At 34.9% G+C, this 12,922-nt stretch overlaps 1 protein-coding gene across 2 annotated transcripts in view; it reads left to right on the top strand.

Moving 5' to 3' along the window:
* LOC127877491 (dynein intermediate chain 2, ciliary-like) overlaps window positions 1-12,637 on the top strand; it is a 41,501-nt gene extending 28,864 nt beyond the window's left edge. For both annotated transcript variants that reach the window (XM_052423427.1, XM_052423426.1), the window contains exons 12-21: window positions 1,195-1,356; window positions 2,424-2,668; window positions 4,121-4,210; window positions 5,398-5,485; window positions 6,261-6,406; window positions 7,209-7,333; window positions 7,797-7,896; window positions 8,326-8,459; window positions 9,459-9,510; window positions 12,178-12,637. In XM_052423427.1, coding sequence (XP_052279387.1) covers window positions 1,195-1,356; window positions 2,424-2,668; window positions 4,121-4,210; window positions 5,398-5,485; window positions 6,261-6,406; window positions 7,209-7,333; window positions 7,797-7,896; window positions 8,326-8,459; window positions 9,459-9,510; window positions 12,178-12,288 — 1,253 coding nt within the window. In that variant the 3' untranslated portion in view covers window positions 12,289-12,637. The remainder of the gene's footprint in view (window positions 1-1,194; window positions 1,357-2,423; window positions 2,669-4,120; window positions 4,211-5,397; window positions 5,486-6,260; window positions 6,407-7,208; window positions 7,334-7,796; window positions 7,897-8,325; window positions 8,460-9,458; window positions 9,511-12,177) is intronic.
* Window positions 12,638-12,922: the final 285 nt, after the last annotated feature.

Raw genomic sequence — 12,922 nt, 5'->3', positions numbered from 1 at the left:
AGAGACTTTTAAACTTTCCCGTGCTCTAACAAGTCAACAATGGGTAATTGTCCAGTTGCATGCCTGGTCATAAATGGTCAACCTTCATGTGCTCAGACAAGTCACAACTGGGCCATTGTACATTAGTGTAACAGAGTAAGAAAATTACAGTTAGGCCATGGTTGCCCAACCGCATTGTTCAATACTTCTGACACAGAGAACATACAAGTTTTCCTCTTTAAATCTAGGTGGTCCACCACAAATTTTAGGAACCAATGGCTAATGGGGTACCTGTAACTGTTGCCTGCTAGTTATGCCCCCAGTAGGGTGGCATATAGCGTTTGAACTGCCCGTCAGTCTGTCTGTCCGTCCGAAAACTTTAATATTGGCCATTACTTTTGCAATATTGAAGATAGCAACTTCATATTTGGCATGCATGTGTATCTCATTGAGCTGCACATTTTGAGTGGTGAAAGGTCAAGGTCACCCTTCAAGGTCAAAGGTTAAAAAACCAAATCCAAGGGAAGTAACAAGTTTTAAAGGGAGATAATGTCTATTTATCATTTGGCAGGTACAGATCATTTTTACAAGGGAAGTAATATAAAAAATTACTTTCCTTGTGAAAATGATCTGTACCTGCCAAATGATATAATCCAAAGGGATATAGTAAAAAAATAAAAAATAAATCAAAGCGGCGCAGAAGGGGGCATTGTGTTTCTGACAAACACATCTCTTGTTTTCATACCAGCTTTTAACTTTAACCTATAACCTCACTAATAACACTTTGACACATTTGTAGTCCCACAGGAAATCAAATTTACCTGAACAAACTGCGAGTAACTGGCAGGCTGTTCTGGTAATATGATGTTTGCACATAGCCATTTTCACTTTGCTTCTTAGCAGGAAAGGGTCAACAAATGTGTGTGTTTGCAGAATTCAAGTACTGGGAGGACCTGTCAGATGAGTACCTTTACATGTGCATAAAGTGTCTTCCCAGATTAGCTTGTGCAGTCCTGACAGGTCAATAAGGGACGACACTTTCCACCTAAATAGGAGCTAAAAGGCTAAGAAGAGACATCCACAAAACAAAAAATATCATACAAGCAAAAAGTGCTGTCCCTGATCAGCCTATAGAGACTGCACAGGCAAATCTGGGACGAGACTTTACACACTTACATAAGTCCTGTAAACATAAATAAATGTTGTTGCCTGCAGATTTCAAGTACTGGGAGGACCCGTCCGATGAGTACCGTGACAACGAGGGTACATTGCTGCCTCTCTGGAGGTTCTCCTTCGAGAAGGCCAAGAAACTTGCAGTGACCTCCCTCTGCTGGAACCCAAAATACACCGACCTGTTTGCTGCATCATTTGGCTCATGTAGGCATAATGTTTGCAACATCATTTGGCTCTTTCAAGCCTAAAGTTCATTGTTGCATGATAACCTGTTTGCTGCTTCATTTTGCTCATGTAAGCATAATGTTTGCTGGCAATGCTGCATCATATGGCTGAAGTAAGCATGAAGTTAATTGTTGCATAATGACCTGTTCGCTTCATCATTGAACTCATGTAAGCATGAAGTTAATTGTTGCATAATGACCTGTTCGCTTCATCATTTAACTCATGTAAGCATGAAGTTAATTGTTGCATAATGACCTGTTTGCTTCATCATTTAACTCATGTAAGCATGAAGTTAATTGTTGCATAATGACCTGTTCGCTTCATCATTTAACTCATGTAAGCATGAAGTTAATTGTTGCATAATTACCTGTTCGCTTCATCATTTAACTCATGTAAGCATGAAGTAAATTGTTGCATAATGACCTGTTCGCTTCATCATATAACTCATGTAAGCATGAAGTTAATTGTTGCGTAATGACCTGTTCGCCTCATCATTTAACTCATGTAAGCATGAAGGTAATTGTTGCATAATGACCTGTTTGTGTCATCATTTAACTCATTTAAGCATGAAGTTAATTGTTGCATAATGACCTTTTCGCTACATCATTTAACTCATGTAAGCATGAAGTTAATTGTTGCATAATGACCTGTTTGCTTCATCATTTAACTCGTGTAAGCATGAAGTTAATTGTTGCATAATGACCTGTTTGCTTCATCATTTAACTCATGTAAGCATGAAGTTAATTGTTGCATAATGACCTGTTCGCTTCATCATTTAACTCATGAAAGGTTGAAGTTAATTGTTGCATAATAACCTGTTGGCTTCATCATTTAACTCATGTAAGCATGAAGTTAATTGTTTCATAATGACCTGTTCGCTCCATCATTTGACTCATGTAAGCATAATGTTCATTTTTGGTGATTTGTAAAGTATAACCAGCATCTTTCAACTATGGTATAAAAGTGTTATCGTGTTTGGAAACTAGCAATCTTTAGGGGATCATTAAAAATGTAACTTTGCTAAAAATTATATTGTGTATTTTCAGACGACTTCATGAAGCAAGGCAACGGAATGATGTTGTTCTACTCGCTGAAGAACCCCTCGTTCCCAGAGACCATCTACGAGACCGATAGCGGAGTTATGTGCCTTGACGTTCACCCGGAGCACCCATACATGGTCGCTGTGGGCTTCTATGATGGCAGCGTGGGGGTCTACAACATAGAGAAGAAGGACGGTCATTTGCACCGCTGTACGGCCAAGAATGGCAAGCACACTGACCCGGTTTGGCAGGTTTGTAAAGACTATGTATGTATTAATTTGTATAATTTATTAATTGAAGCGCTCTTGAGTCTGTTTCTTGTGTAGAACCAGTACTTGATGTCTTTATTTCATTCACAAAGCTGTCAATGTGTTTGTTATTTTCTATGAATTAAAATAAAGGCAAAAGCAATCATAGAGTATACTAAGCTGCAAACAGCAAAAACATGTCTGATATTTCTTTAAGCTTTGTGGATTTCAGTCATAAATCAATTAATTAAAATGCCATATATTTACAGCTTTTCTTACTATTTGGATAATAACCATTTGACATGAAAAGTAAAGTGTTCAGATCGTAACACCAACTATGAGTATGAGTAGGGTTTCTAGAGTTTAGGTAAAAAGGTTGATATGATATGACTATGACTAAAATAAAAGGAAAACAAAACTTACTCATAAGGGTACATAGAGAATAACAGGTTACTGTCCCATCGTTTTGTAATATATCAGGTGAGGCTTAGAATAATATAACGGCGAGGCTTGCCGTGCTGTTATTTTATTCATGCCGAGTCTGATATATTACAAAACGATGGGACAGTTACCAGTTTTTTCTGTTTGTCATACCACATTTTCCTAAAAATCTGCAAAGCAATCCATTTTTTATAATTAAAATGTACGGATCACCGCTGATTTTGCTGATCCGGCTTTTACACGTTGACATACATGTAGCAACAGCGTTCGAAAAGACAACACAAATAATCGCTTATTTTTAACATCGTATAGAGAAAAAAAAGTTTGCATTACGAATGGAAAGAGTACACCCGCTTTAATTATAACGTCTCGAATTTGAGATCAGGAATGGACTGCAGCGACAAATTTAATCGAAGAACACACTTTTCCGAATAGTTTGGAGATGCCATTTTGGAGATGTGTATTGAAATTGACATTTTGATGATGGTGTCAATATTGACATAAGCGTGTTAAATCGTTTGTTTGAATAGTTGAGGATTAGCATACAGTTATCATTTGTCTTGACTTTCTGTGCAACACTTGCGAGTACAATGACTATATCGCTATTCAAGATTTATTGTCCCATTGATGACGTCATTTAACTCTATAGTGCGGGCTGTGAATTTTTTTTAAATAAACGTTTTTATGATTTATGACTTTAAACTAGAATAAAATATGTACGTTCTTGGTATCAAATTGTTTTGTTGAACCTGATTCATGTTGATAGAAACTGTTGACTTAATTGCAAATCCCACGTAACTCTAAACATTGACTGATATAAGAACTTCTTGTTGACCATGATATAAAATAATATATCAGGCAACGTTATATCAGGCAGATATCAATGCGGTGGTATGATAAATGATAATATCACCAACGTTATCATAAGCAGACTTAAGCGCAGTTTGAATATCCCTTAACCTTTGTATTGATTTTTGCAATCAATCACCTACATTTTGTTAACACGTGCTTTAGGTGAGATGGCAGAAGGACGATTTGGAAAACAACCACAACTTCTTCTCCATATCATCAGATGGCCGCATTGTGCACTGGACCATTCTCAAGGTTCAATATTAATTCAAACTCTTAAATAAAAATCTTTACAGGGTAATTGTCTTATGTATTTTTACTACCTCTCCCAACACCTACATTTTATAAAAAATTAAATGTATACCACTCAAAGTAATTTTAAAAGAGAGTTATTGAAGTCACTGTGTGTCTTTTTTTGTAATTGTCCAAAAAAATGTGTTTAGTTTGTAAAGTGAACTACCACATTTTTCAAGCAATTTAGTTTAAACTTCCAATGTGTTTCACATGAATTGTAAGTGTGATTTGTTTCATGACCAAACATATTCCAAAGTTGCTTTTCAAAACGTGGAGGGCTTTGTCATCTTTGTGACAAAGCTCTAGTTTTAGTTTGTATTCTCTTATGAAGACCATAGTTTTTATGCAATAAAATTTGTTTTTAAAATAATGATAATATGATATTTACCAGATCCAAAAAAATAATAAATCACTTGAGGTATAATTGAGTTATGGTCCTGGAATCGACAATAGTGGAATTTTCATGTCCATAACACTTGAGCCTTGCTCTGGCAAAACTTTGTTTAACCCTTTGCATGCTGGGAAATTTGTCTTCTGCTAAAATGTCGTCTGCTGAATTTCTAAAATTAGCATTTTCTTCAATTTTTTTCAAAGAATACTATCAGAATAGCAAACAGTTTGGATCCTGATCAGACACCACGTTTTGTGGCGTCTGATCTGGATCCAAACGGTTTGCAAAGGCCTTTAAAATTCGGTTCCAGCACTGAAAGAGTTAATGGTCAAGTTTTGTTTCAGATAGCTTTTGCAATTTAAACTTGATATTTGCTATGAAGAGACTTTCTTTTAAATGCAAAATACACTTAAAGTGGTGGAAAGTGTTTTCCCTGATTAATGAGCTGAAGAGGCTAATCTGGGATAACACTTTACGCACATGCATTAACCCTTTGCATGCTGGGAAATTTGTAGTCTGCTAAAATGTAGTCTGCTGAATTTCTAAAATAAGCATTTTCTTCGATTTTTTTTCAAAGAATACTATCAGAATAGCAAACAGTTTAGATCCTGATGAGACGCCACATTCTGTGGCGTCTCATCTGGATCCAAACTGTTTGCAAAGGCCTTACAAATTTGGTTCCCGCATCGGAAGGGTTAAGCCCAGTTTACCCAGAGTGAGGCTCACTTGTATTATCCAATCTATTGTTTGTGTGCAGAATGAGCTCACATACCAAGATGTCATCAAGCTGGCCATGCCTGATTCAGCAGCAGAGGGCCCTGATGGAACAAAGATCACCACCATTGGTAAAACTATTTTACACATTATAATCCAAATATTATATGTTGCTTTTGGTTTTATTAGCGAGGCTGTTTTTTTAGTAAAACCGAGGTATTGTCATAGCCAGCTCGTCGTGTCGTGTTGTGTTGTGTCGTCCGCCGGCTTCGTGCTAAAAACTTAACATTGGCTCTAAAAACGAAGTGCTTCCACCTACAACTTTGAAACTTCACATGTAGTTGTACCTTGATGAGCTCTAAACGCCACACTCATTTTTGGATCACTAGGTCAAAGGTCAAAATCACTGAGACCTCTAAAAAAGAATCTTACAAGTTTTCGCAGCCGAGCACCGGTGGCACCGGTTATGCAGTGCTCTTGTTGACATGTGCTGTTAACATTTCAAACATATATTTTTTGCAGCCTATGAATTCTCAAGGGATCTGCACCAGTTTCTATTTGTAATCATTGTTATTCAAACTGGTTTTTATAAAAGGAATCAAGGTATATTATACCACTGATCATTGTGTAACCTATCAGGCAAACACCAGTGTATGTAACCAGGCTAAAACCATGATGGTGTAATTCCTAAACTATCATTACTTTAAATCATTAGTTAACGCAGAAAAACCCAAAGATATAAAAATTATTTTTAAAGCACAAAAAACAATACTTAATCAAGAATAGAAATTAGCACTGGTTCCTAGACTCTCTGGAACAAAAACCCCATTTTTCTCTGTAGAAGAAGTATTGACAGAATGCAGGTTGGCAACCATCGCCAAAAATCTTTCTATCCCTATTTTACAGGTTGTGGAACAGCGTTTGATTTCCATAAGAAGAACGACTACCTGTTTGTGGTGGGGACAGAGGAGGGCAAGATCCACACATGCTCGAAGGCCTACAGCAGCCAGTTCCTGGATTCCATGGACGCCCACAACATGGCTGTATACAAGGTGCGCGTTGAACCCTTTACAATTCAGATAAACATTTTAACCCATTTGCTGTCCCTTAAAAATTCAAATTAAATTATTGACTTCTCTGAATAGATTTCAAATTTTAAAGGCTTCATCTCCAAACCTTTAGATACTGATGAGCAGCAAACAGCATAAAACCTGAACAGACTGTGAGTTACTTGCAGGCCGTTATGTTTTTATAGCCATTTTCACTTTGCCTGTGTGTTTAAAACTTTTCCAATCAGAAGCAAAATAAAAGCAACTGAAAGCAACCAGCATAAAACCAGAACAGGTTGCGAGTACATGCAGTCTGTTCAGGCTTTATGCGAGTACATGCAGTCTGTTCAGGCTTTATTCTGTTTACTGCCAATCAGTTTCTTAGGGTTGGAAGTGAAATCTTTAAAACTGGAATTCAGTAAGAAAAGGTCTTAAATTGAATTCTAATGAATAACTAATGCTTGAAACACGGGAGTTAATCTGCGTTTTATGCAAGAGTATTGTATTTGTTATACAGCCCTGAGACAAATGATAAAATGTGTTTTTGTTCTTCAAGGACACAATATGCAGGGTTGGTAGGACAGATCTGAAGTTTTCCTTTATGTCATGATCTATTGAGTGGTGACAGTGTATTCCATATTGGGTGTTGCTACTCTTCATGCATGATTTTGCTGTTAACCACACCCGCTTACTTAAATCAACAAAATGCCTTATATATCTTAGTTGTTAATTTTCAGTCAGTTGTTTCACAAATTCCTTTAGTTTCAGAGATTTCAAATTTTACACTATTTGTATTACCTGCCAGGTGCGTTGGAACCCATACCATCCGGACATCTATATCACATGCAGCGCAGACTGGACTGTGAAGATCTGGGAGCGAGGAAACAAGTCTGCATCTGATAAGAGTGATGCCATGGATGCCTCTGCAAAGTTTGTACTTCCGCGTTTTAGATCTTAAACCATTCTTCAATTGCTTAGAATTTTGATTTTATTGATTTTCCATTATGAATGCTTCTTTTTACTTATTCATAAATCTGGACTTGCAATTTGAAATATGTGCAAATATGATTGCTAATAATATGTATTACTATTGATGTCATTGTGGTTTTTATTTTGATTGACATGAGTAAATGTACATCAAATATCAATATGAGTTACTGCATACTGAAAAATGACCAATAACAAAAAGCTTAATTTAACTACAATCATAATGTAATTGTCAATATAAAAGACAACAAAAAACAAACATAATAATAACATTCTTCATATAGAAAACCATATAAAGTTTATTTAAAGGTATTGATTCAAGGCAGTCTGGACCTATGCTTGCCACATATGGCATAAGACCCATTTTTGTATGACATAGCTCATTTTATAAATTTCTGTATTCTAGGAAACCTCTGTTTACGTTTGACCTGAACAACTCCGTGGGTGACGTCGCCTGGGCACCATACTCCTCCACCGTGTTTGCAGCTGTGACCGCCGATGGAAAGGTAAGCTGTTACTGCAATCTTTTCTTTTCGAGTCCTGATACCATATTTACAAAGGATATAAATAAACGACAGGTGTGTAGAGACTTTAGGGGTTAATAGCACTCTAAGGCTTTGTTGGCAATAATTTACCATACCTCCACTGTTGACGCCCCATGATTTAGCAACTTGTAAAAATTATTAATCGGAATTTTGCATTAAAAAAGGGGCAAAGTTTTTAAAAATTTGGTATGTAGGATAAGTAAAAGTGCACATGCACAATTAAATTTCATAAGGATCAATGAATGCAAGTTTCAAATGGATGGTGAAATTTGGAGGATTATTTTGTCACACAGACAGACAAACAAAAAGACAGACAAAAAGACATAATTAATTCTGTTTTCCATTTCATTGTTGTGGTGTGATTATTTTTACGGTATCTGTATATTTCAGCTGTTCTGCTATGATCTGAGCGTAAACAAGTATGAGCCCCTGTGTGAACAGATGGTCGCCCAGAAGAAGAAAACCAAGCTGACGCACCTGGAATTCAACCCAGAGCACCCCATAGTGATTGTGGGAGACGAAAGGTACAGTGTGCCTTTCATAGAACAATATTTACTTTAAATTGAGCCGCTTAATTTCGAAAAATTGTCTGATGCCATATGCTGCCCGCGTTGCTCTAGACCAGCCTGCACATTTGCCCAGTCTGGTCAGGAGCTGGGCTGTTTGCTTTTAAAGTCATGCAGGGTTCATGGTCTGGTTAATAGAGAAAGTAGCTCCTGACCTCACTTTGGGCATGTGAAGGCTGGTCTGGAGCTACACTTGCTACATAACGTCGGCCCATTTTTGCATGACTCAGATCAATGCACCAGTGAACATCTGTTTATTAATGACTATACACCAATCATAGGTTTATATTGGAAGCAGTAAACAAAAACATAATTCAATAGATAAACTGTAAGCCCTTAAATACTTATATTACCAAAGGGGGCCAACTTATATTATCAGAGGGGGCCCAAGGTCGCCTTAAAGTACTCACCTGACTTTAAGTGCTAAAATATTTATCAAAGATTTAACCTCCTGACTTAAATTTTAAAATTATGTTACCTAATTCAAAACTTGGCCCAGACATGTTCAAGAAAAAAAATCAGACTAAGTTTGTAATAAGGTAAAAAAAGACAAATTTAAAGTGTTTGTTAGCTTTTGCTAAGATTTAACCTGATGACCTTGTTATTTGACCCTGCTTGACCCAGATTCAGTTATGGCTTAGATAGTGTCAAGATAAATATTTTTGTAACGTATCATTAAGATTGTGTCCTAGTTTTTGACCCCTTAGACTCAGAATCAAATTTTGCATAGATACTGTAAAGATATATATTTGTTTAAGTTCATCAAGGTCCAGTCATAAACTTGCTCATGTAATGGTAACAAGGTTTTTCAAATTTGTGACATGTTGACATAGTTTTTGAGGCTTTTTGACAAGGACAGCAACTTCTTCCAATATGAATGTATCTGTATGTTTTCTAGTAACTCTTCAAAGTTAAAAATGCTATTATAAATCATGGTTTAGATTTCTCATCTTTCAGGGGTACAGTTACTAGCTGCAAACTTTCACCTAATCTGAGGAAACAGCCAAAGGTAATTATATGTTTTAATGATTGTGTGTGTTTTAAACTCACAATATTAAAATATTATTCTAATCAACTCTACTAAATATAGTTAGTATGCAAGCCATTATGTATTTGTCCGTCAACATATTGTTCATTTTAAAATCCATTCTTGTTACATGTAACAGATGGAAGGTTGTCACCATTAATTATACTACTATTACATATCTGTAGCATACAATCTTTAGGTTCTTTCCTTGATTTTCAGTCATTTATAACTGCATCCTACCAGTTGTGCTATTAGCCTATAGCTCTGCATCATACAAGACATTTTAAAGTGCCTGTGTCATTGAAAATTGTAATCCCATTACCCTTAACTATAACAACAAACATCAGTCCATAAACAACACTTCCTCGTTCTGATAGGTGGTTCTGATAGGTGGCTATTAAACAACTCATGCCCATATCAATTATTTCATACACATGCTATCTCTTTATTGTCTTTTTATGCATTGAAATGAGCTTTAACAAAGTTTTACCCATTTTATAAACTGGTTATTCAAGGTTTTCATAAATTTCATTACCTTTAACTCTGTCAGAGGTACCATATTTGAATGTCCTTATTAAATAGGGCTTTACTTTATATGTTTCAAGTGGGAAAAAAACATAACTGTTCTTTGTATTGTGACAGAAATTCTGCCCCTTTTATCTTAAAAATGTTGGTTAAAGTATTTCCAGAGCAGTAACTCTTCACTGACTAAATAAAGTTGCACTTGTTTAGCAATATTCATTTTGTTTGGTGGTAAATGTGGTCTCTAATTGTACTGTTTTTAGGCACCAACTTGATATCTGTATATAGCAGAAACACGCTTTTACTGATAACACTAATATATTTGAAATGTTTTCCTTGTAAGAGCGAGCTAGATGAGGAGAATACAAATGCTATAAGTATTCTATATCATAAGCTTACTGTAAGATTTCTTTTATGGTTTTACCTCAAACATGGCATGAAATTTGGCTTGATTTGTTTTTCAATGGCACATTATGTATTCTCTTTTTGCACATACTGATAAAAAAGAACTTGGAAGATACTTTAATGCTTGAATTGCCCATTGCATGTTGATTAATAAAATAATGTAGTCACACAATACATTTTGTACAAGATGAATCACTGGGAAAGTATTCAGATTATATGTTGAAGTGTACATAGTTATACTAGTGTTAAGTGGCAAATTTGAAACCTCCCAAACATAGTTTTCTGTTAATATTTATCAGGAAACAAGAATTCACAGTTTGGTAGTTCTGTTAATTCATATTCATCACTCGGATGTTTGTAAGCATCACTATTTCTCTACAAAGGTCAGTGAACGGTCAAGTATACTTTGCTTGAGTCATCACCATTATTTTATGGACAAATGTACATTTTTAGGGAATATTAGTCAAATTATAATGATATAGACTTGACATGCATCCTGTTGGTTATAGCTATTATTTTCGTTAGATGTTTAGTTTTGGTTTAAAATGCTTTACATTCCCTTTTTAAAGCATGATTTTCATTTTATGCAAGTAAGTCAAATATAAAATGTTCAGTGGTGATGTCTGTAATAAAAAACACAAATTGTGATGTTAGATGGAGTATATGTAATTATGTGTATTTTTAAGTTGATTTGCAGATGTAACCTTTTATATTGTGATGATTGGAAAACATTTTGTCAATGCAATTCCATGTACACAAAGAGATCAGTTTATAACGCACAATATATAAGTTATTTGTATCCAGGTTCAATATTCAAAGCCCTTGCTAAGCTATGTTTGCATGTTAATCAAAGTTACAGTGTTTTTACTTTTGTCATTCAGTACATTGTTTGTGTGCTTAATATGATTATGTTTCTTGTGACTGCTTTTGCTTCTTTATATGGCAAACAAATGGATACATCTATTAAAATTTCATTTCATATTGTACCATGTTCTTGCATGTTCACTTTGATACCTGGTGTGCAGATTCTACAAGTCAACCACCGAAGAAAATATTGTTTATGACAAGTTTTCTAGACAATATAAAGACATTCACCCAAAAGTAGCAATTTACATTTATCTATAGGTTAATACACATACATGGACAGCTGTGTTGTGTAAGATACATGATAACTAATACTGTATATGAATTTCAAATATTTAAATTAATAATTCTTTCCTGCTGATAATAAGACTTTTAATATTTTAAATAAATCTTAGAAAACATTAACTGTGTTTATTTAATCACATTTTTATGCAATTTAGAATAAACTTATATTTATTCATTACTTACTGTGTACATCACAACCACAAGTTTGTTATACTTGTGATTTCTAATTTAAACAAACCATACTTAAAAAGTTTTATAAAAAAAAAAACTTTCTGTAATTTTTTATTTATTTAAAAAAAAATAAGAATTTTATTTTTCAGTTTAATATGGATAATATCAAAACACTTTCACATCCATTAAAGGGAGAAAATGCACATCTATAAACGGGAGACAATTTACATACATTTACCTCTTTTATAGGGTGAGCATTTACATAAACTTACGTCCATTAAAGGGATACAATTCACATCCATAAAGGGAGACAATTCACATACGTTTACATCTTCTTAACAGAGACAATTTGTATAAATATACATATATTAACTTAAGGCAATTCATGTACATGTTTTACAGGAGAAGAAGGGAGCCCAAGCCGTAGACCCATCTGTGAGGGAGCAGGCGGAGATTGCAAAATTAGACAAGATATTGCTTATGGTTCGCGATCCAACTGAAAACAAAGGATAGACCTATTGACTGAACTTTTGAGTGATATGATGATTGGAAAAGTGTATGACATTTAAACAAATTCAAGGGAAAATGAGTTAATGAAGATGTTAAATGTTCTTGCTGGAGAGTTATATATTTGGGATCAATACAGTTATTTGCATGCCAACTTTTAACAGAATGTTATAATATTTGTTATTCTGTATAAGTATTTATTTTAATCTTTTGGAAGACAGTGGTATATAAAGTATTAGTTTCTATTTATATTAAAACTGTTAATGATAATACCAATAATCATACTGTTGATGCATTTCTGTGATGTTATTTTCTACTATCTTTTGTGACAGAAATAAAGTATGAATATACCTTATGTGTTTTAGCGTTTCGGCCTTTTTCATCTGCCTTCAGAGCACAGACTCTTATCAAAAGGAAAATATTGTTATTTTTTCTCAATTTGGAGCAAAAATGTTTATTTGCAAAAAATCTTTTGTTTGTTTTTGTTTTCCCAACAATATATTAGCCATGCTCTGTGAACAGGGAGTTTAATGCACATGCGTAAAGTGTCAGGCTCATCAAGGACAGGGAGTTTAATGCACATGCGTAAAGTGTCAGGCTCATCAAGGACAGGGAGTTTAATGCACACGCGTAAAGTGTC

This window comes from Dreissena polymorpha, chromosome 4, assembly GCF_020536995.1.
Source record: "Dreissena polymorpha isolate Duluth1 chromosome 4, UMN_Dpol_1.0, whole genome shotgun sequence".
Classification (NCBI taxonomy): Eukaryota; Metazoa; Mollusca; class Bivalvia; order Myida; family Dreissenidae; genus Dreissena; species Dreissena polymorpha.
This window is presented reverse-complemented; position numbering and strand designations above follow the sequence as displayed.